Genomic DNA, 25,221 nt, shown 5'->3' on the forward strand with positions numbered 1-25,221 from the left:
TATCTGTTATTTGTGAAGTGGGGTGCCGTGCGCAATCATAATCGATTGAAAACAGACGTGGAAGCACGGAGAAACATCGGGAAATTCCAGGAAGACCTTCTTCGTTGCTGCTGCTGCTGTGAGGTCCGGGACTCTGCTGGGAAGAACAGGCCCCCAGTCCTCGGGGTCACGTTACCGATGGCCGTTGGCGGGGCCGTCTTAATACGCTCATCAGAGGATGGAGCTTGGAGTCCTTTCGACGGACTCAGGACGCTTTCGGTGTGTGCTGTGTCTGCGAGGCTGGTTTTGACGGAGCTTCCATTGTGTGCTGCGTCTGCGAGGCTGAGTCGGGCGGTGCCTTGGAAGTCCATAGCGGGGGTATTCCCTTCTGCCGCTGGCATGGGATGGTGAGTCTGTCGGGACCCTGGGGACTTGTGGAAACTGTGGTGATTTCTTTTGAACTTACAGTCCTTTAACATCTTGGACTATTTTTACTGTGCCCATAGTCTGTTTTTTTTATCAATTATGCTATTGTTTGCACTGTTGTAACTATATGTTGTAATTATGTGGTTTTGTGCAGGTCTTGTAGCTTTTGTTTTTGGTCTTGTTTTTGTCTGGTGGATTTGGAGCTCCTTTCCGGGGAACGCGCTAGACGGTAGCGCAATATTAATATGCAGCAGCCTCTCCGGACTCTGGATTGGGGATTGCCAAACATTACGTGGATTTTCTGGTGTAGTCTGTTTTGTCATATGCTTTTGTGATATCATTCTGGGGGAACGTCATCTCATTTTTTAACTGCATTGCATTTGTGGTTTCTAAATGACAATAAACAGAATCTGAATCTGAATCCCTCATGTTTTTTTTAAATACAATGACACAGCAGAAGGTCAACTAGCCCATCAAGTAAAGCAGGTTCTTGGAGCATTCCCATTAAAATTGCAGAGGCTTCAACACCTTAAAAGAAGTAACCACTGTGCCACGTCCATTCGGAAAGGTTTATTTGTCTTTGTGCTGTGACCTGCAACTAATGAGCTCCTGGACTGGCTGCATTGATGATTGACTTCGTGGGTATGAACTCACCTTTGTAAAATGTTACTAAATTATTTCTTATTGTTTGCACGATTTGTTCTTTTTTCTACATTGGGTGTTTGATGATCTTTTTAAATGGATTCTATTGGATTTCTTTGTTTTGTGGCTGCCCGTAAGGAGAAAAATCTCAATGTTGTATATAGTATACATAATTTAATAATACATGTACTTTCTTAGATGTAAACTAAGAGACAGCTATACTGGCTAGCTTTCTCTGAAGATTTCAGATGCATTATGTAATTAAAATTAATACCAAGTTTGCAGCTGACTTATGTTATGCTCAGCCTCTTAGTACTGTATGTGAAGCTGGAAAAATATTAAATTTACTGGAGCAAATGTTCATCAGCTCTATAACAATTTGAAAAACACTTGTTTCTCAATACTGCCTGTATTGCTCCCACATTAAATTTCCATCTCTTTTGGCTTTTGGACATTCGTTACCTTTCCAACAGCTCGGATCCATTGCAAACTGTAATGTGAAGGCAAAATTAACTTTATTCATTTAATATTATGATAATAAAAAACTGTCCACAACTAGAATTTTAAATTAATATTTTTATTCATTGCTGACACAAAATAATCTTGCATTTGATAGGTCCATGCATTAAAAAATATTGTTTCAGATAAAACATGGTTTTGTTCAATGTGTACATCACACTCCTGATGTAAACAGGATGCAAACATCAGGAATAACCTTCATGCTTTGGAACTTCTAAGTTTTACCTGCCTTCAGCACAGACTGTTTAACAATGTGAACAAACTTTAAACTGCAAATCATATATGTATCTTTTTTTGTTTCCAGAACCATCATATTTCATTTACATTTTACACAAAAGCCTTTCAACATACCGGCATCCAAGAGATATTTCACTTACTGATGGAAAGAGGAAGAATTTAAATTGACTCTTTAGCTGTGGAGAGGCTTAGCAGCTGACATTTGATGCTCAATACTATTTTACAGTTCCATCATGAGAATTTGCTAGTTTGAGGAGGTGGTCCCAGGAACCCTCCAGCCTGTTTGGTTGCTGCACGGGATGGAGCCAGACCCAGTAGTTTCTGAATATTCTGAGAAGCAGAAAGGAAAATTTTAAATCACAAGTATATCTTGAATATAATTAGATCCTATAATTTAAACAATGAAAGCAATTATACTTAAAGACAATGCAAACGCTTGAATCTTTCTTAACTATGGCCTCAGAAAATTATGCAGACTAATGGTGAAAATGATTCCCTAGAAATGTAGATACACCCAATTAAAGATATTTCATTAAAGAGGCACAAACATTTTTATATACTATGTTAGTATAGAAGCATAATGAAAAAACTAACAGCACCAGTGGAGACCATTTGGCCCATTATGTTTAAGCTGGTCCAAAATAAAAAGCTACCCAACTTCATTCCTCCTTTCTATACTGTTACCTCAAGTTAAAATTCTCCAAGTATACAAGATACCACTTAAATAAGGTTTTGACATTTGACCTTTTAAGGGTGAGCTCTTATTCATACCACTCTTTCACATCAGAAAAGGTCCTCATTGCCTCTCTTAATCTACTAATTATATTAAATTTATGCTGTCTATTTTTATTTAGAAGTAGAGTACATTAACAGGCCCTTCCCACCCAACAAGCCCATACTGCCCAATATGACCAATTAACCTACTCATCTGTAAATCTTTGAAATGTGGGAAGCAACAGAAATGGAAACCCACAGTCACTGATAGACATACAAATGCCTTGCAGACAGTGGCAGAATTGAACCTTGGGTCGCTGGTGCTGTAGCAGCGTTTGCTAATTGCTACACTACCGCACAGCTTCATGAATTTGCATGTCATGCTTGTGCAGGGGCCTTGCATCATTCCAGTTTTAATACATGTTCTGTCCAGTTTCAACAACCCTCAAAGACCGTTGGCCCTTCTGATTTACTCCAATTGTATCCATTTTTAATTATAAGTTACTAAATTATATTTGAATATTTTGCTAATATACAGTATCAATCATGTTGGCTTTGCAAACATACTATAGAGTGTACAATACTTCAAAAATTGTTTACATCTGTACTCAGCTTAACAACATATCCTAATAACCAAGGGCTTGCAAACTAACTGTTTGTCAGTAGTAGTTCAGTTGACAGCATCCTTGTCTTGTGCCAAAAGGTTTTAAGTTCCACTTCAAAGGCTTTAGCACAAAACTATAAATTGCTATGTCATGTTTTACAGGATTGATGCAACATTGCAGCTTTTACAGAAAAAATGCCAAATCATGGCTTCAGGTACCTCTCTAGCTGAATGCAAATTATTCCACCACTATATTTAGAAAAGCAGGGAAGTTCTGTCTCATTTTCGAGTCAATATCGTTCCTCAATAAATATAATTAAATGCAGACTCATTGTACTGCTTCTCATGGTATCTAGCTATGTGCAAATTGGGTGTCATTTCCTTACAATGGCGATGCTTCAAAAGGCAGTTCATTGGGTGTAAACCACTTTAAGATATTCTAGACTTGGGAACGATGTTTTAAAATTGCAAATATTTTCTTTTAAAATAATATTTTTGTATGACAAAAAATAAATTTAGTTCTATCTGCAAAACAAGAAACTTTTAAATATAATCAAAGAAAGACTGAATTAATACACACAAAGATGGGGAAATTTTAGTTCAATAAGCATTCTGTTGGAGGAACCCAACAGGTCATGCAGCATTTGTGGGTGGAAAGGAATAGTTGGAGTTTCAGGCCAAAACCCTGCAACAGGATAGAGAGTGAAGTGGTAAGATGACCACCATAAAGACAAGGAGGGGACTGGTAAGAAAGGATTCCAAGGCAATCGGTGGACTGAGAAAAGCAAGTAGGTAGTACCAGGTTGCAGACATGAACAATGGTGGAGTTGGAAGATTGTGGCAGGTGAATGATGGCTGGATGCTGTCAAAATTAAGGAGTGAAGTATAATTTTAACAATTCAAGTTATATAAACTCAAGAGAAATGTGTTGATTTTAAAATGGCCATCCCTTACACGAAATACCATGTTGTGCAAATCATATCAGAACAGAAGTGTACCAAGATGTCATTAGTATGACATTTAAGTTGACATTAAATGAAAATAAAATCCAAATTACAAAGGCATTACAGTTTCTTCTACATCTAGAATTTTATTACATTAATTATTAGCTCTCAAACGCTGAAATAACTATTAAAAATCAATTATTATGTGAACTGTGTGTTTACAGATTGATACCCAATTAGAATTTACTTTCCTGTTGCATCTGGCGGACTAGTGCTGTCTACATATTGACTTTAATTCCCACATTTTGTTTCATTTCTAATCTGTATTTTCTATTCCTGAAGTCAACAATGCTTACCTGTCGAATTGACATTGTGCATAAAATGTACAAAAAGATGAAAGAACAGTCCGTGTAATCTTCTCCAAGGAGGTTGCGATGGGATAATCCTTGGATGTATGACAATGGAACAAATGGGAGTTTTGCAACCACTCGGCCATCAAATCTAGAAGAAAACAACTAGAATTTACATATGGTAATAAAAAGTTCATAACTTCATGACTAGGCACGTGAAGGTTAGTGCACATAAAATAGTAAAGATAATCAAAGACCCAGCATGTATTAGCATAATATTTGTCAGCTTATGAATCTAAAAATGATAGAAAGCAAATATTAAGTGATTTAATCAGTCATACTTAAACCACAACACCATAGCATAGACTTGATAAATCAGAAATTTTCAATGATTACTTATAATTACTTAAGTTTCATTGTTATTATGCATATAAAATAAAACAACTTATATTAAAAGGATTGAAGAACATATGACTGAGAAAATACAAGAGAATTATATTGTTACTACTAAGAAGACATTCAAACCAATAAAACCATTAAAAAACATTTAAGACACCCATAAAACTAAAAGTTAAAGGTGTATAAAACAAGAATATGGTGCCTGGAATATGAACTGGAGCACCCACATCTACAATGTTGTTACAAGAGCAGGTGAGAGGCAAAAATCCTACAGTGAGTAACTCACTTCCTAATTTCCCAAAGCTTGTACACCAAGCACACAATTGACGAAGTGTGTGATGGAATACTCTCCACTTGCTCAGAAGATTGCACCTTCAAAGACACCACACAGAACATAGCAGCCCATTTGATAGGTACCCCATTCATAATCATTCATTCACTCCACCACCACCGACACACAGGAGCAGCAGTTTGTACCATCCACAGGAAGCACTGCAGCAACTCACCAAGATTTCTTAGGCAGCATTTTCCAAATCTACAATCTTTACCAGCTAGAAGGACAAGGGCAGTAAAAGTATGGGGACACTACCACATGGAAGTTGCCTTTAAGGGCACACACTATCCTGACCTGGAAATACCTCACCATTCCTTCATCAGCAATGGGTCAAAATCCTGAACTGCCTTCCCTAAAAGCATTGTAGGTATAACTATACCTCAAGGTATAAGCAGGCAGCTCATCACCATCTTAAGGGGAATTACAATCAGACCGCACTTGCAATATTGTGAGCAACTTTGGGTCCCTTATCTGAGAAAGGATGTGTTGGCTTTGGAGAGGGTCAGAGCAGGTTCATGAAATGATCCTGGGAATGAAAAGGTTAATGTACGAGGAGTGTTTGTTGGCTCTGAGCCTATACACACTGGAGTTTAGAAGAACGAACGGAGCGTGAATCTCACTGAAATCTATCGAATATTGAAAGGAATAAAGTGGACATGGAGAAGACGTTTCCTGTAGTGTGGGAGTCTAGGACCAGAGAGCACAGCCTTGGGATAGAGGGACGTCTCCTTAGAACAGAGATGAAGAAAATTTTTTTAGCCAGAGGGTAATGATCTACAGAATTCATCGCCATAGATGGCTATAGAGGCCAAATCCTTGGGTATATTTAAAACATAGGTTGATTAGGTTCTTGATTAGTAAGGGCATCAAAGGTTACAGAGAGAAGGCAGGAGAATGGGGTTGAGAGATATAATGAATCAGCCAAGTTGGAAGCATTGAGCAGACTCAATGGGCCGAATGGCCTAATTCTGTTTGTATATTTATGGTCTACAAGATAGTTCAGCTTATGAAGCCCACATCCCTTGAATGAATGAGTTATAAAAAAAATGAGTGCGTCTCTTTTCAGAACACTAAAACATCGTGTGTGAACTGCTAATGCCAATTTAATCCCTCCTGGAAAAATTATAACATTCAACATCTTCTAAAAGCAAAAAAACAATGACACAGTTACGAGAAATACAAGTTGAAATCATGTCAGGCAGCATCTAAAGTGTGAAAAAGAGTGAACATTTCAGGTCAAGTGTTTGGGCCCTTAAAAGAAATGATAAAACACAACCACTATGTTTATCAATGAGACCAGGCTGAATTCGGAACAAACCAAAGGTGATAATGAATTGGCACACAGGAGGGTGTCTGAAAATCTGGTTGGTGCCACAACAACCACCTCTCGCTCAGCATCAGTGAAACCAAAGTGGTGATTATCGACTACGGGAAGAAACCATAGGTCAATGAGTCGGTCTTCATTAAGGGAAAAGAGGTGGATAGGGTCAGTAGCTTCAAATTGCTTGGTATTAAAATATCATAAGATCTAACCTGGGACCTGCACTGAAGTATCGTAAAGGTGACCACAAGAAAGCAGCATACATCATCATCCAAGTAATACCCTCTTCTTGCTACTACATTGGGCAGGAGCATACAAAGCTTAGGTCCCACACCACTAGGTCCAGGAAAATTTATTACTCTACATTTATCAGGCTCCTGAACCGAAGTGGATAATTTAACTCACCACTATTCTGAACTGAATCTACAAGACACAGACTCTCTTTCAAGAACTCTTTACAACTCATGTCCTCTGTATTTTATTTGCAGTGTCTTCTTTTGGTTATTTGTCAGTCTGATTATGGTAGAATTTTAGGAAAAACTGTACATACCTTTTTTTCCCTGTAAATGGCTGCAAGTAAATGAATCTCAAGGTAGTAAATGGTAACATAAACAGTACCTACTTTGGTAATAAATTTACTTTGAACTTTAAGCTTACATTTTGTGCTACTTTTAAGCATATATTGTGGAATCTAAATGGCCTATAGTCAGTTTTGGATCAGCCTTGTTTACATGTCAGCAGTGTCCTTTAAATCACAAGTAACTCTGAATATTTGACAACAGTTGATATCCACGTTACAATGGAAGGGGCTTAAACATAAGCAAGATGAAAGATTCTGAACCTCAAAGTATGTCAGATACATTGGCATTGAACTCAACTGGAAGTACCTAGTCTAGAATTGTGACTGGAATGAATTAGTGTTACTATTAAACTCAGTTTTGGACAGAAAGAGAAACCATTCTCCACTCAAACTTATTCTAAACATACTAACACATTAAAAATAGTTTTTGAAAATTGTATAGCTGTGGCAAAAACATGAAGGAACCTATGGATACACTTCACACATACTCAGAAAAACTGTTGCATAAAGGGCCAGATCATCTGGTGGTTCTGTAGAAAACTGTCAGCTATATGTCAACCTTTCTAGTCAACTCCTGTTCATTGAATTTTGAAAGTCAGAAATAAACTAGAGGTCAGATGTCAACACATCTGGTCTTCTGCTCTGTCCCAAGCGTATATCTACCAACTTCACCGCAGCCACAGTATGATTCCATTCATTTGAATGAGGTCACTGACTGTAAAATGGTTAGCAGATTGTTTCTAACTTTTGGGACTTCTAGGATGGTCCCAACTGGATGTTTAGAACTTTATATTTAATTATTTACGGCTATTTGAAATAGCCTTGATTATTACAGACATATAAAGTAATTCAAAAGCCTTTGTAAGCAGGTTATCAGAAGCCACCACCGAATGCCCATTATGCATTAAGGAAGGACTCAGTTATGGAGAGTTGATTCATTCGGATCAGGTTAGCACATGCAGTTGAACACTTCTTGTTACCGTGCTCCAGCTGGAGCACAGATCCTGTATCATCTGAGCCCAAATATACTACAATAAAAATAATAGCAATAAAATCTAATTATTCTTAAGTCATTTGTCCTGAAGCATTAACTACTTCGAAAATTCACAGTCAAACAATGCACCTTTCACAAGGGATTAATTACTGTTCTCACATGTCATGTTATTCATTCAAAGGAACTAATACTCAACTATTGTAAATATTTGGAAATCCTGACATATATGAACAACAGGCAACTAATTAATCAGCTGATATCAAAACATTACATGGGCATTGTTTGTTATGGAGAATAAAGGAAGATCTACAATGTGGCTCAGAATGGAAGATGTTTTGAACCACTGACTGAAGTTGCAGAGTTCCTCATTCTAACTTACTTGATGTTAACTGATCTACTTTTCCACCATGTCCCTGAGTTCACAAAAAGACAGGAAGAGAAAACAAGATCATTCAAAATTTCTAGCGATGGTGATCAAATAAACTGAAAACCACTGAGCAAGCCAGCTAATTCCATTCTATTTATCCCATGAAAATATAATCAATGACAACAAAAGCATGCCACATGAAGAATCAACACATGGATGAGAGCTTATTTGATGCTACAAATAAGAAACACTTGAGAAGACCTATCAAGTATTGAAAAAATGTGAAAAAATCAACTTCATTTTTCCTTACGTAAATTCTTGTCCTTATTTCTTGTACTTTACAAAAATACAGGGAAGCAAAGGAAGGAGTGAAAGTATTGCAAAGGAAAGGGAATAAACAAAGCCAATTGCATAATACAAATGAAATTTACAAAAATAAAGTTTTACAAGGTACAAGAAATATTATTTTTCTAAAGTTAACATTATGTGTAAGAGTTTGAATTCACAATCCCTTATTAAAATAGGATGTTGAGATTAAATTCAAAGAGAATCCAATCTCAAACTTGACAAAAGTTTGTCAAGTCCTCTCATGAAAATATCCAATCTCAGATGAGTGGGTAGTGTCATTTCATATTAATACGTGATCGTCAAGCTTTGACTAAAAATGAAATAATCACATAGGAAATCAAACAAAGTCAAATCAACCTCCTAAGAGAAAGCAAATAAAAGAAACATACTATAAATATACCCCATCGTTCCATACAATCAGTTTAGGGAAAGTCCCGATTCTGTGCCATTTCTCACTCTAAATGTTAATTTTTCTAAAGCTTATCAAATAAAGATACTACTGATGCTCTGGTTCATGACCACACCCAGATTATGTCCAGATTTTTTGTAATCTGGACACGATTAAAACCAGCATATAAAGTGGAGATTAGCTGCTGTCATCAATCACTTACAGTGCTTCTGGTGAAGGTAGAGTGCTATTACATTGGAAGTTCCAAGACTGCTATCATCTCACCATAAGTATCCTGCAGGGACACCTTAAGCAAGAAACTCAACTAGACCGGTCACGTAAGTATCAGTACCAGTGATATGGGAAAAAAAGACAATATACTTCCAAGTCAGCTGAATATGCAAATTGGAGGGGAACCTGCAACCAGTGGTGTCCCAATCATTTGCTTCTCTTGTCCTTCTTGATAGTAAATACCATGTCTTTGGAGATACTCTCAGAGAAGAAAGGACAAGTTGAAGATGCACACACATAACTACTGCAGAGGGAATGAATGTTTAGCTTGAGTAATGATGCCAGTCAGATTTGAGTTTTACAAAGTAGTGTTGAACTTCTTGAGAATTCCTGCTGCTGCTATCATCCATACAACATAAGAACATAAGGAGAAGCATGCCACTTGTCCGTTAACCTTGCACCATCACTCAATAAGATCATGGCTGATCTAGTCACAGACTCAGCTCCACCTACCTGCCTTTACCTCATATATCTCAATTCCCCCAATATGCAAAAATCTATCTAAGTGTGTATTAAATATATTCGATGAGGTAGACTCTACTGCTTCCCTGGGCAGAGAATTTAACAGATTCACTCTCTGGAAAAAGCAGTTCCTCCTCATCTCAGTCCTCAAAGTATTCCTCCAAATATTGAGGCCAAGTCCTCTAGTTCTACTCTCACGTAGCAGTGTAAACTTTTCTGCCTCTATCTTATCTATGCCTTTCATTATTTTATGTTTCTGTACGATCCCTTTTTATTCTTGAGAAAGGAGACCAGAACTGCATGCAGCAGTCTATGTGCAACCTCACCAGTACCCTGAGGAGCTGCAGCATAACCTCCTGATTTGAAATTCAATCCCTTTAGCAAACAAGGCCAACATTCCATTTGCCTTCTTAACAACCTACTGCTCTCTCTCTCTGGCTATCCATCCCATAGGATCTCCACTTTATATGCTGGTTTTAATTGATGATGGTTCCTTTTAGTCAGTTAGTGGGGTTTGATATGTGCGTCCTGGAGTGGCTGTACAGGCTGATCCTTGACAGGCACTGCTTGCCACATACTTGGCAGGTGAGGCCTGGAGGGGCAGCAGGGGCAGAAGCTCTGTTGTGGCGCTTCCTGTGCCATTCCTCTGTTGTTTCTTTGAGCTTGTTCACAGCAGCGTCCACACCTTTTCTGATGGCGTCCTTCCACTGTGAGCAATCTTGAGCCAGATCCTCCCATTTTGATGGGGCAGTGTCAGCTTTCTTGAGGCTCCTGTGCAGAACATCCTTGTACCATAGTCGCTGGCCTCCTCGTTTTCGGGTACCACTGGACAGTTAGCCGTACAAGATGTCCTTGGGCAGTCTTCCGTCAGGCATTCTGACAACATGTCCTGCCCAGCGCAGTTGGGCTGACATCACCAAGGTTGAAACTGCTGGCATTCCGGCTCAAGAGAGGACCTCGGTATTAGAGACCTTGTCTTGCCAGGTGATCTTCATCAGAGGACGTAGGTGACGCTGCTGCAGTTGGTCAAGCTGGCGTAGGTGACTCTGATATAGGCACCACGTCTCACATCCGTAAAGCAAGGCTGATATGACAACGGCCCTGTATACCTTGCACTTGGTGGCCAACCTGATGTTCTGTGACCAAACTCAATCTTTCAGCTGACCAAAGGCAAAGCAGGCTTTTCTGGTTCTTGACTCAATCTCTACATCCAGAGAAGCTGAGGATGTTATTATGCTGCCCAGGTAGAAACTAGCATTGAGACAAGTGTCATCAATGAGGACAGTTGGTTCTTTGTAGCTTGAGCCAGGAGCCGGTTAGTACAAAACTTCCTTCTTTTTCAGGCTGATTGTCAGTCTGAGGCTTTTGGCTGCACTGGCGATCTCCTGTAAGTCTTCGAGAGAGTGGGCAACCAGTGCACAGTCATCAGCAAACTGTAGCTCATGCGCCACAATGTCCCTGACTTTTGTTTTTGCTCTCAGCCTTGCGAGGTTGAGGAGCCGCCATCAACCCTCGTTTGTAGGAAGACCCCTGATTTCAGGTCTGATGTGGCATCCTGAAGAACAGCAGCGAAGAACAGTGCAAACAGAGTAGGAGCCAAAACACAACCCTGTTTTACGCCGTTGCTGATGGGAAATAGGTCTGACAACTCACCACACATATTGATGCAACCTTCCATGCCTTCATGGAACTGACGAATGATGTCGGTTAGGCATGGGGGGGGGGCAACCGAATTTTGGTAGCAGCTTCCACAGGCTATCTCTGCCAACAGCGTCAAACACTTTGGTTAGATCAACAAATGTGACATAGAGACTTCTCTGCTGCTCAGCATATTTCTCTTGGAGCTGCCTCAGTGAGAAGATCATGTCCACTGTACTACAGCCTGTTTGAAAACCACAATGGCTTTTGGAAGGATGATGTCACTGATGTTGGACACCAAGCGTCTAAGGATGACCTTCACGAGGCATTTTCCTGCAACTGACAGAAGAGAGATGCCATGGTAATTGTTGCCGTCTCTCTTGTCTCCCTTGTTCTTGTAGATGGTCACGATTGATGCATCTTTGAAGTCTTGTGGTAGTTCTGCAGCTCCCCACAACTTTGTGAACAGCTGGTGTAGGCATGATGTCAGTGTGTTACCACCATACTGGTAGATCTCGGCTGCGATACTGTCAGTCCCTGGTGCTTTGTTGGGTTTTAGCTGTTTGATGGCTTTGATGACCTTGTGAAGAGTAGGGGGAGCATCTAGCTCAAACAGTATGGGTCGAGGGTGTACTCTGCCCAGTGCTTCTTCGGTGATGGTTCCTGGTCTGTTCAGCAGCTCGTGGAAGTGTTCTTGCCATCTCTTCACGTGCTCTGACGTCTCAGTAAAGATGGATGTACTGTCCTTGCTCAGGAGCTGTGAGGTACCTTGTTTTGATGGACCATACACAACCTTGATTGCTTCATAGAAGATTCTTGAGTGATTACAGTCAGCGAAGGCTTCTAACTCCTTGGTCCTGTTCATCCATCACTGGTCTTTCATAGCTCTGAGCTGCCTCTGCAAAGTTGATTTTGCACCCAAAAAGACACATTTATTGGAACTTGAGTTTGGGTGTCCAACAACCTACTGCACCTGCAAGCCAACTTAATAAATTTGTGTACCAAGTCCTGCTGCATAATAGCACATTGCATTCATTTAAATAATAGCCTAATCTTCTACATTTCCTTCCAAAGTGGATGACCTTGCATTTACCAATGTTATACTCTGTCTGCCAAACCCGTTCTCACTCAATCTATCTTGAACTCTCTGCACAAGTGGAAAGTATTCCATCACTCTTTTCATTTGTGCTGTGTAGATGGTGAAAAGGATATGAGGAGGCATTTCACTCACTGCAGGGTTATCAGCCTCTGATCAGCTCTTGGAGCCTTGATATTTATATGCCTGACCCAAATGGGTTTCTGTTCAAAAGTGCCCCATTGAAAAATTATGGTGTGGGAGAGCAATAATATATGGCATTAAATGTCAAAACTAGACAAAGAAAACCTGAAATAAAAACAGAATATGCTTAAAAAACTCAGCATGTCAGGCAGCATCTATGAAAAGAGAAACACTTTAAGATTTAGGTCAAAGATCTTCATAAGTGAACTTGACCTTGAAGTTTTATCACAATTTCCTTACCAAGCAATTTCCACTTCTATTACTAGAATCTCTTGTTTCAGTTATTGCAATAGCTGCTCTCTTAGGAATGGTAAAAGTTAAAAGTTCAAAGTCACCAACAGAAAACTTCAGAACTTATTTCTGATATGAAACAATGTTCTTAAATGCAACAACTATTTCATGTTAACAGGGTTTCATGTTAAAAGCCAAGCTAAATCATACAAGCTGTTGTACACAATTTGATATGGAATCATTTACTGATTTCCACTTATCAATACTTTTAGCAGCAGCCCACGTTCAAAATATCACAACAATCTAAATTTCTTCCTGCTCATAAATGTGAATTACACCTTTACATCTGTGGGAGAACCTTCATGGATTGGTGAACAAAAAGCAGGAGCTAAATGTGACATCTAATATTTACTATATACTTAAGGTTGTTTAGCTGGGGGAGGAGGCTGGTAATTGCTCCCAATGGCATGCACCTCAAATAGCCTGACAACTAAGTCCAGCTCCTGGCCATCAAATGTAGCTTAGCTACTAAGCCCGATGGAACAGGTTCTACTGAAAGGAGTAGGGGTGAAGGTGGGTTACCGACACCTTGTTTTGGGCAGATGGGGCTCATCAGCCTTGGTCGGCAGCTCATCTAGGAGAAGGAACACTCTGATCTCAAACATCCGCTGCCTTGTGACTATACCCACTCATGGGGAAAGCTTTGGGAGTAAACCCCAAGGGAAAAATCAGAACAGGAGTCCCTAAGGCAGTCCTATGTTGAGTTCCAACACTGACTGGCAACTCCTGCGACACCACTCGTGCTAATCTGTATCAATCTAAATGGTTCCTTTGGGCTCGTCAGATACATGGAGAGGTGGAGCTAGCTACACGGGCAACAGCTTGTTCTCTATAGTTCACTGACCTGGCTTGCGTATCTAGACAGCTAGGATGCAACATCCATGGTTGACCCTGACCAATGGCTGCCTCCCACTGTGTATAATGATTAACAGAACATGATTGGCATGTAGAAATTTACAACCTGCACCATATTACACAGGTTGCAGAGGTAGTCAAATATTTTCAATTTGTGAATCCTATTGTAAAATATTTGGCTGTTTGACACAGAATGGCTTTAGGTAATAAAGCATACCATATTAAATGAGGACCATTTCAAGATCATAAGAATTATTTCCCAATGATCCAGCATTTAATGAAAAAGGAAAGGACTAAAGCCACAAAAGCTCCAGGAATAAGTATGCAAATAGAGGAAAATAACTAGAAAAAATTCAATGATCATCAGGGTTGTCTCACCTTTCAATTTTGCAAACTCATGCAAGATGAAATGAAAATTTGAAACATGTCACTGCAGCTGACTCAGTTGCTGAGACTGTTTTAATATAAATGATTCTGTACTTACATAACTGACACAATAATTATTTGAAAGACATTTGTAAACTAGCCATTGCAGCAATTGAAAGTCAGACGCTTAAAATACCTGTGTTTTTGCTGTCCATATAAATCTGTATCACTGGGTACTACAAGCAAACCAATAACTCCAGATGCTTGCATATATTCTTTATGTTTTCAGCAATAACAACATAATCTCATTTATAAATCCAATAGCAGCAGCAATCATTTTGAATACAGTAGATTCCACTTAATTGGGCAATTGGTTAATCAGGGCAGCTGTTTATTTGGGTCAGCTCTTAAAAAACAAAAATTAAATCGAGAAAATAGCCAGGATTCCTTTTGTTTACTTGGGATACTATGCCACTTAAATGGGGCAGGAGACTGTCACCAAACAGTTTCTAACTAGCATCAGTCATGTGAAGTTGCATGGCCATTAGACACTATACTATGCTTAGAGTGTACAGTTTTTAAATAGCATAAGTTGCATGTGCTTATGTTCAAAAAGCAGTGACTTTTGTCACTGATAGTTGGTGAGAAATAAACAGTCAGACAATTCAGAATTGTTTTGTTCACCACTGTTTCAAGCATTCAGGCTTGGAGATGCCAGAAACAGCCGGGAATGAAAGTGAAATGATTTCATTACTTCAGCAAGTTAGGAATTACAAATAATTTGAAAGTGTTAACACTGAATGTTACAATGAAAATGAAAATTTGGAGGATGCAATTGTCTAAAGCATTGTAACAAGGCAGTCCATTATCTGCACTAGGTGTCCGTGCTGATTTTGTCCTTTACACGGCAGGTGATTTCCTCCACTGATGACTATCAGGAACTAATACACAGTTCTATCATACTGTAGAGGTAGTCTTCCGATTTGTACTGCGTTTCATTTAAATACATTAATTATTACTCAGTTAAACAGTAGAACATCTTTTTTTAAAAACTTTTTACTATTTCCGTGAAAATTCAGCCTATTGGGGCAGTCACTTAATTGGGCCAAAATGTACTGGTCCTGTTGTGTCTCAATTAACTGGAGTCCACTGTACTTTTAATAAAATGATTACATATTAATTAGAATAAATGATCTCTCTCTCATCTGAAGTTTAGTGAATATCATGTCGACAAGTTGTCTACGAAATTATCAAATCAAGGCAAAGTGATATCAACTGATATTTTGCTACCTAGAGTACTAAAGTTAACTTTGCAAAGGTAGTATTGAGAAACATAAAGAGTAAAGCAGAAACTGACTTCAACAGTTATCTATTATAAAATTCTGCGATGCCAAGGCTGTCTATTCTGAAAAATACACAAATAAAACTCAGTTTCCTGATCCTTACACAGATTTGTAACAATTTGTTTAACTACAAAAGATTACCAACTCAAAAGCAGGAATTTGCTTTGGGAATACTCACATAGAATTAAACATGCCCATTAAAGCAGTGAAACAGAATCCAATAGCAAACATCGACTTCATTCGGACCTAACAAAAGCATGAAAATTATTAACAAATAATTAAGTAATTTCTAAAGAACCATATATTAGTTTGGAGACTGATTCCACGCTGATTAGATTAATTACAACTTTTTTAAAATCTTTTTTTTATTGATTTTCAAATAAAGAATATACAAATTGAAAGAGTTTAACAAGTAGATAATATAAAAGACATATAAACAGCAATAGTAAAAACAGAAAGTATATAATGTCAAAATCAAATAAGTAAAATATTATGCTGTTATATATACAATGGTCAAAAGGAAACTACAACTCCTCATAGCAATCATAAAAAGATTGGAAATTTTATTGATAGAGAAAGAAAAACCCCACTAACTAAACTGAAAAAAAAAGCGAAAGAAAAAAAGAAAAAAGAAAAAGAAAGATTGGGCAGTCCAATTAAGGATAAACTTAAAAAAAAGAGGGAAAAAAACACATCCTTCCAGTCATCTCCGAACCTTCATGGATAAGGATATTCTCCAAAGAGAATAAAGAAAAATAAATAAATAAAGGCACATTAAATCATGTGAAAATATTGAATAAAGGGTCGCCAGACTTGTTCAAAATCAAAGGAAGTATCAAATGTCCGGCTTCTAATTTTCTCCAAGCTTAGACATGACATAATGGAGGAGAGCCAATAGAAAACAGTAGGCGAGTTAGATTCTTTCCGGTGTAACAAAATAGCTCCCCTAGCCAGTAAAGTTGAAAAAGCTATCACATGTTGGGCGGAAGCAGACACTTTGCTTGCTTCCTCTGGAAAAATCCCAAAAATTGCTGTGTGGATTAGGTTGAACATCCATATCTATAACTTTAGATAATATTCTAAACACATCCCTCCACAAATTACTTAAACTTACACGTGACCAAAACATATGGGTTAGAGTAGCCACTTCTGCGTTACATCTGTCACAAATAGGGCATATATTTGGAAAAATATGCGCCAATTTATCTTTGGACATATGGGCCCTACAACTTTTATATGGAAAATGCTTCTGTTTAAATTACAACATGGAATATAATCTCAAAGAGTCCTTGCTGTATTTCTTTCATTACGATTCACTGTTACAGTTTCCAGTGTTAATAAAGCAGAATTAAACAAACAAAATGTATAATTAGCAGATTGTGCAGATGGATATTCTCCAAAATGAAACAGTTACATTTTCTATGAACCAACATAATCTGTATGTTGTCATTTGAAAGTGAAATGAACTTACCATGGAAAGATCCCGATTATTATTTTTTAGTTTTTCTTCTTGTCTTTCTGAAAATAACATCAAAAAGGATAGGGTTATATATAGATTCCTGCATATTTCCATTTTGTCTATTACACCCAATGGCCACTTCAGTAGGAACACCTGCTCATTAATGCAAATATCTAATCAGCCAATCATGTGGCAGAAACTCAACAGCCTGCAGACATAGTCAAGAGATTCATTTGTTGTTCAGACCAAACATGAGAATGGTAAAGAAATGTGATCTAAGTGACTTTGACTGTGAAATGATTGTTGATGACAGACTGGGTGATACGAGTATCTCAGAAACTGCAGATCTCTTGGGATTTTCACGTGTAAAAGTCTCTCAAGTTTACAGAGAATGGTGTGAAAAACAAAAGAAAGCATCCAGTGGGCAGCAGTTCTGTACCGTATAGCCTACATTATAATAAGGGACTACTTTATGTTTTAGTAATACATCGTTGCGTGCGCTATTAGGTGCATATTGATCTGTACATGTGTGTCAAGTTCGGACTCTACCAGCAAAAGAACTATGAAACTTAGTTCCCGTCTCCAGCGTTCTTATTAATAACATAGCTGTGTAACCAGGCCATGTACACAACAAATTGATGATGAGAATTATGAACCTACATCTTATCGGAACGCCGTGTTTTAGTTGGTAACAACACTCGGAGAAGAGAGAGAAGGGAGATGAAAAGGAGCAACATGTGCATCTAGACAGAGTGCCCTTGTGGCGCTAGCAAAAAGGACACACGAATCAAGTGGAACGTGCAGTGACTGCAAGGAGCTAGCTAAAAAACAGAAAACAAGGAAAAACGGGGCTAAATTAACATAACAAAGATGGTGATGATCAGATGAGCATTCGATAGTAGTATTGAAAACTGGGTAACTTACATTGAATGAGTGAAGTTATATTGTGATGCTAACGGTGTTAATGATGAAAAGAAAGCCAGCATCTTACTGAGGTTATGTCCACACTACGCCAGATAAATCCGTAACCGAAGTTTTTTCTCTTCGTTATTACCCTTTGTCCACAATAAAATGGCGTTTTCGTCCCCCGAAACCGGAGCTTTTCAGAAACGCTCTCCAAAGTGTGTATTTTTGAAAACGCCGGATTAGCCGGATCAGTGTGGATGGAGTAACCGGAGACTTCTGAAAACGCTGTCAGACAGCAGCGCGCTATTTCATTGTTTTCTTGAACGCAACCTAACAATTTCAGAACAAACAGCAACAAAACTGACGCCAGAAGAGTTAGAAATGTACTCACCAAATACTTTGACCCATAACTTACTGAATAAATAAGTATACTCACTTTGCCCTGTTTTCTGTCCTTGCTCATATGAAGGTGGTTTACCTATTTATGCAAGTACTTCTCTGACAATAGATGTGTAACAGCCTAACGTAACATTGTATGGAAATACAAGATAACACTGATGCAGACATGTTTTACACATTTAACAAGGTGCTTTATTAATGCAACAGAGTTCGTCAGTTTTTCAATGTTCGCCGTCAGTCGGGTCAATCTGTCGGTGAACTCCCTGTCAGTTGCCTCCATATGCTCCAGTATTTGTTTTTTTTTAACTTTTAAGTTCTCCTGTGCGAAAGCCAATAGCTGTCCGTCGTTTTAAGTTTTTCTAGTCTGTAACTACACAAACGCGCACTTTTACGGCAAGATTCGACACCAAACATGTTGCTTGTTTTCAGTAGATGTGTCCTGCGCATGCGCAGGAGGAGGAGATTCACCGAAATCACTGTTTCGATGCGGATAGAGATATTTTTAAAAACACATAGTGTGGATGCCTATCGTTTTTACACGAAACCAGCATTTTCAAAATTATCTTGTCTAGTGTGGACATAGCCTCAGTGTTACGGGAGTAAAAACATAAGGGCGACTACAGAGCTTGTTAACCCCTGAAAAGCCAGCTGACAAAACGTTCAAGCAAATAATGTAGACAATCTCCAACAGCATTTAAACCCCAAACCACTGGTCATTGCTGAAAGATTTAAATTTCACAAACAGAATCAGAGCAAAAATGAAAGCATTTCTGAATATTGTGCTGAATTGTGCAAATTATCAGAACATTGTCAATTTGGAGCAGGTCTATCAGATGCATTGAGGGACAGGTTAGTGTGTGGCATGCACTGTGAAACCACACAGAAGCTCCTGTGTAAAAAAGACCTTACATTAGAAAAGGCGCTGAACATTGCAAAATCTTTGGAAAACAGCAGCATGGGGTGCTTCAGAGATACAACAAAAATTTCTGGAATATGCTACAAATATAATGTCAGTGAACAGAAATGAAGGAAAGAAATGTTACCATTGTAGGAACAATGTCACATGATCCTGAGGACTGTTGGTTTAAAGACAAAGAATGCAGAAACTGTGGCTAACAGGGCCACATATGCAAAGCTAGTAAACATATTTGTTTAGCATAGTGCCCCAGCAAAACAAAGTTGATACACTATTAAAATAAAAGGGGAGGAGTGTACTGTATAGCCTACATTATAAGGGACTACTTTATGTTTTAGTAACATGTCGTTGCACGCGCCATTAAGCGCATATTGATCTGTACGTGTGTGTCAGGTTTGGACTCTACCAGTAAAAGAACCATGAGACTTAGTTTCTGTCTCCAGCGTTTTTACTAATAACATAGTTGTGTAACCAGGCCACATACACAAGTTCCATGGGTGAAATGCCTTGTTAATGAGAGAGATCTGCAGAGAAATGGCCACATTGATTCAAGTTGACAGGAAGGCAACCATAACTCAAATAACCATGTGTTACAACAGTGGTGTGAAGAAGAGCATCTCTAAAACGCACAACACCTTACACCACAGCACTGATATCCTCCAATTTAGGATTAGAAACTGCCTGCTGTACAACCCCACTGAAAACAATCTGAAGGAACAGTCACTCACAGAATAGTAAGAAGACAAACTAATTTTCTTTGTTTGTGAAATTTCTCATATTTTGAATAAGAAAATTCTTTAAAAGTGAAACTGTCACCTTGAGATACTGTGCTGATAATTACCTATTTTTTTCTTTTGTTGCCTCCCTGCAGATTCTGTAATAGATTCTTTCTTCTTTTCTACTGTTGAGAAAGAAAATAATAAAACAAATCATAATCACCAGAAATTGAATTAAGTGGACATCAAACTACCCCCATTATGTTCCTATTTAATACTAATGTCCATGCAGGGTTAATTGACAGATAATATTCATATTGCACAAGTACAAAATTAAAAGGTCAATTTCCTAAAACTTTCAAAGAAACATGTTATTAACTCCTTCACCACTAATTTTAGGATTGCTCTGAGTAAGAATGGAATTAAATTCACCATTTCAACAATATACCTACAAAAGCAAGGCTGAGATTGAAAACTTGTTATTATTTGGTTTTATTATTAGTTGGTTTATTATTGTCACATGCACCAAGATACAGAGACAAACTTTGTTTTGCAAGGCATTTATTTATTGATCGAGACATAGGGTGGAGTAGATCCTTCCGGCCCATTGCACCACGCCACCTTGCTATCTTCGATTTAATCCTAGCCTCATCACTGGACTATTTACAATGACCAATTACGGTAACTTACTGACCAGTATGTCTTTGGACCGTGAGGGGAAACCGGAGCACCTGGAAGAAACCCACCCAGTCATGGGGAGAACGTACAAACTCCTTATAGGTGGGGGGAGGGGGAACGTGTATAAAAATCATTTCAGAACACAAGTACTCTAAGGTAGTACAAGGGAAAAACAACAGCTAAATGCAAAATACAGTGGTACATACAAAGTGCAGAGCATGTAGACCATTAGGTGCAATGATCAGGTAGATTGTGAGGCCAAGTGTTTATGTCATATCTTCACTATTTAAAGCCTCTATCATGCACGATTTAAGCAAACTGCATTTTACCTGAGAATTTTACATTTTAATAGTTTATTAAATGGGTACCCCTGTTAATGAATATGCCTTGAATTAGCAGTGCACTGCAGCTGTGAATAATTTATGGGATGAACTGTGGCAATTCAGTTCAGCAGCATTTCTCTCATGAATATTACCATCCAGAGAATGCCTGGAGCAACAATGGCGTGAGAAAACTATCAGCTTCCAAGTTCCTCAGAAGCCTTTAAAACAGTGATACTTCAAGTGACACCGCTAGTGACGCCACTCCTGGCACTACATAGAGTAACATAAAGGGCAGTAATTCAAGACATCCTGGTGCCACTTTCTCAGAATAAAAAATACCAAGAACTAGGGTAGCACAGCTAGAAGGACTGCTGCCTCCAACTTTCAAAGACCCTGGCTGTTCAATTCTGACCCTGAGGAACTGGGGTGGGGGGGAGGAAGGTCATGTGAAAAGTTAACAGAAACATAGAGGGAATAGAATGGGATTGTATAGGCTTAGTGTGAATGGGTGGCTGAAAAATTTTTACTTCTTAAACCAACTTTACAGATTCATTTTGACAAAGTATGCTAGACCAGATGTAACTGCAGAATTAACTAAATACTGAACATTAAACATTTAACTAAACATTAAATGATATGATATAAGCACTTAGAATTTTACTCGTCAGCCCTCACGTAGAGTGATGCTATGATGAAATTAGTTGAACAAAACAGTTAGCACATTGCACATTAGCTGTTGCAAAGTGCCCAGCATTAAACGTACTTGCTTGTACCTACAAACACAAAAGCACTGACTATCCAATGCTCAACAATGCTATCAGGGTGACACAGAGCAAAGGTTACCAACTAGGCTTCAGCAAGAAAAACTGGGAAGTAGCATTAGGTATGAGATACAGGAAATGATGAATCTATCATTTCCTGCAAAAAAAATATACAAATATAAAAATGTAGTTAAGTGCAGCACAGCTGATTTTGAACTGGCCAGTTCTGATGACAGAGCATAAATCTAGAATATTAATTTATTTTCCCTTGACAATCTACTTAACTTGCTGGATATTTCCAGCATTATCTTTTATTTCCAATTTCCAGTACATTTTTTCCTCCCCTCTATCATTCGTCTCCAATAAATTCTGATGCCAGGATTCGACCCAAAACATTGACAACTTCCCATAGATGTTGCTTGACCCACATTTCTCCTCAGATCATCGCTTGTAGCTCCAGGTTCCAGCATCTGCAGCCTCCTCCAGCACCTACCTGTATCATTTTTCAAACCGATCAATTACAATTGACAAGCCTTCACCATCTCTTTCAGACCACCGTTACTGCATCACAATCTCTGAGTTATTTAATTAGACTTTTGCTCTCTCTACCCACTCATCTGCAATTTAAAACACTTTTATTTCTAACTTTTCCTAACTCCAAATAAAAGCATCAACCTCTGATTGAAGAATCACCTCAATTAAGAAGTTATTCTCTCTCTCATATATATGCTGCTTAACCTGCTGTATATTCCCAGCATTTTCTATTTTTTATTGTTTAATACTTACACTTCTTGCTCTGTTTTTCCACTTCAGCTTTTAGCCGTTTGTATTTGTCAGTTCTGTACACCAGCACCCACGTGATGCCTGTAAATAAAAGGTGAACATATGTATATTTTTTCTTCCTCTACAGGGTACATCAAAGACAATTCAAAAATGCCACAGTTATTAAACTGAAGAGCCAACAATATGTAAGAGTAATTTATACTGTTACATAAAAGCAACTATTGAGGTTCAGGGACCAGGCAAAGGCTATTGGCTCACCTGGCTTTTAAAGTTTTTCCGAGGGTTCAGTGAATAGCTCTGATATCATGCAGAGTCACAAAGCACTCAAATTCCCCTCTTGGAGTCTTAGAAAACTACAGCATGGAGATAGGCCCTCTTGTAGTCCGTGCCAAACTGTAATTCCGGCTAATCCCATTGACCTATACCTAGACCATAGCCCGCCATACCTCTCCTATCCATATCCAAACTTCTCTTAAATGTTGCAATCAAATACATAGTCACCATTTCCACCAGCAGCTCATTCCACAATCACACTGGGTGAAGAAGTTCCTTAACATATTCTCCTTAACCTATGACCTTTAGGTCTAGTCTCATCCAACTTCAGTGGAAAAAAACCTGCTTGCATTTACCCTATCTATACCCCTCATAATTTTGTATACCTCTATCAAATCTCCCCTCATTCTCCTATGCTCCAGGGACTATTCAACCTTTCCTAATAACTCAGGTCCTCAAGTCGAGGCAACAGACTTGCTTTATCCATTGTGTTTATTTATTTACCCATTTAAACTTAAATTTAAATAAAGGATTATTAAAGATTCTCTTGGTTTCCTTGTCAGTGGCACAAAATTGCTTGGGTTATCCTCTCCCACTTCTATCCATTATTAAAAACTTTTGATTTCCAAACCTCTCCTTTTGTTCCAATAAATGGTCATTAACTTTATTTATTCATTTTTTCTATGATGACCTCTTGAAATGCCCAAACCAGAAATTCCCTTCTTTGATAAATATGTCCAGCTGTTCCATAGGCTTCGACAACCTCTGAATTTGCGCAGAAGTAGGAAAAACATTTACTGCATTACAAATATTTCCAGTTTCCGCACAACATCTGAGAGCATTCAGCCGCTCTCCGCTCCCCTCCCCTCCCCCATTACAAACAGCGCAGGGGCCGAAGCGCTGGTCGCCTGCACGAAGGCCACTCACCTTCCGCCAGGAGCGCGGTGCAGACCGAGATGAAGACGATCAGGATGGTGTCAGCGCACATAGTGCTCATGGTGGCCGCGAACGGTGAACCGGTCACTCGGGTGCAAGGACAAAACCCGGGTCAGACGGAGCGATCCCGGCAACCGGCCCGCGCCGCGGTGGCTCATGGGAGGAAGGGCATAAACTATTGTCCGGTTTAACTACTTTGTTTTATTCTTCTGTATGCATTATGAACCCCTGTGTTCCTATGGATATCTGAAAAATATTTTAACCAGCTTGTTTTTGGTGAACATTAACATGCGCGGGACAGCGCACGCGCGTCAGCCATTATTCCATGTTTGGATAAAATGGCGGTGTTAGGTAGTTGTTGGGATATTTGGCTTATTTCAATAGGAACTGTTGCTGCAAATATTCAGCAGGGTAGGGAGCGTTAGAGAAGACGGCATAACAGTTGGTGATTCAGACTGTATGATGGCCCCTTCCTTTACTCTTCGCTGTGTAGCAAGCGTCAATAATGGGCGTTTGATTTCTGTGAAGATCACTCGGCCTATGGGGAGTAAAACTGCGATTGTTTCCATTATCACCACTACACACATCCTTTAAAAAAAAATTGACTGCGTTCTGCTGCTTGATTTCCATGAATCAAAGTGGTATGGGGGGGGGGGGGGGAACTTGAATGAGTACTGTAATGTCCAGCGAACGAGCAGCATTTAAATTTAAAAGCGTAACTACCCTAGTCAAAAACTCATGATCCTCCGAACAAAATGAAGTCACAAGTCATATACCGAAGCCTCGTGGTTAGGGGAATTTGAAATCAAAAGTTCACTTTTGGGGCAATTCTAGCCAGTTAAGTACTGTAATAGAGTTACAAAAATTCAAGAGGTAGTCCTTCTTTAACATCAAAACTGAAGTCTTGAACGCCTAGATAGTATGAGGGAATTGAGCAACATGTGTAATGGCACTCTGATCAAACTTTTGTCCCACAGAGGGCGGAAAAAATAATTAGGTGCGTGTTTCTCAGAAATTTAGGTACAGAACACTATGTTTAAAAAAACGAGTGGTGATGAAAATCTTCAGACTGTAAGGTACGTGTCCATACTTGAACAAGGGCAATGGTCAGTTGTTTATCAGAATTTATTTCTAGTTAGATTAAAATCAATTTATCAATGTATTTTGGCTGTTATTTATGTGTTAATATGTTCCTGTAATAAGCATATCTTAAATTATGATGTATAGAAAACTTTTTCTGAGAATATATATCACCTACATAATAAAGATTGCATAAATTTAATTGTATTTACTAGTTGAGAATGATTTCATTAATTAAGTTTATATAATAGTGTTTCATTTAACACTAAACAATAATTCACGGTACAGTACTTAACTCGCTAGATTTGCCTCAAAATTCT

At 38.6% G+C, this 25,221-nt stretch overlaps 1 protein-coding gene across 1 annotated transcript; it reads right to left on the reverse strand.

Moving 5' to 3' along the window:
* Window positions 1-1,608: 1,608 nt before the first annotated feature.
* On the reverse strand, window positions 1,609-23,997 carry tmco1 (transmembrane and coiled-coil domains 1). Its single transcript, XM_073063554.1, has 7 exons — window positions 23,813-23,997; window positions 22,616-22,693; window positions 20,193-20,252; window positions 17,143-17,189; window positions 15,850-15,917; window positions 4,422-4,566; window positions 1,609-2,133 (listed from the first exon to the last, which is right to left on the reverse strand). The coding sequence occupies exons 1-7, from the start codon at window positions 23,880-23,882 to the stop codon at window positions 2,035-2,037; spliced, it is 567 nt and encodes a 188-aa protein (XP_072919655.1). The 5' UTR covers window positions 23,883-23,997; the 3' UTR covers window positions 1,609-2,034.
* Between the last annotated feature and the right edge of the window lie 1,224 nt (window positions 23,998-25,221).

Source organism: Hemitrygon akajei, chromosome 12 (genome assembly GCF_048418815.1).
Source record: "Hemitrygon akajei chromosome 12, sHemAka1.3, whole genome shotgun sequence".
Classification (NCBI taxonomy): Eukaryota; Metazoa; Chordata; class Chondrichthyes; order Myliobatiformes; family Dasyatidae; genus Hemitrygon; species Hemitrygon akajei.

What these genes read in the sequence shown, in the direction of transcription:
- tmco1 (XM_073063554.1), bottom strand. Translation starts at nt 23,882, where the DNA reads ATGAGCACTATGTGCGCTGACACCATCCTGATCGTCTTCATCTCGGTC. An exon ending in GGAAAAACAGAGCAAGAAGT is followed by an intron (nt 20,253 to 22,615) that starts GTAAGTATTAAA and finishes CTTTCTCAACAG; the next exon opens with TAGAAAAGAAGAAAGAATCT. An exon ending in GCACAATGTCAATTCGACAG is followed by an intron (nt 2,134 to 4,421) that starts GTAAGCATTGTT and finishes TCTGCTTCTCAG; the next exon opens with AATATTCAGAAACTACTGGG.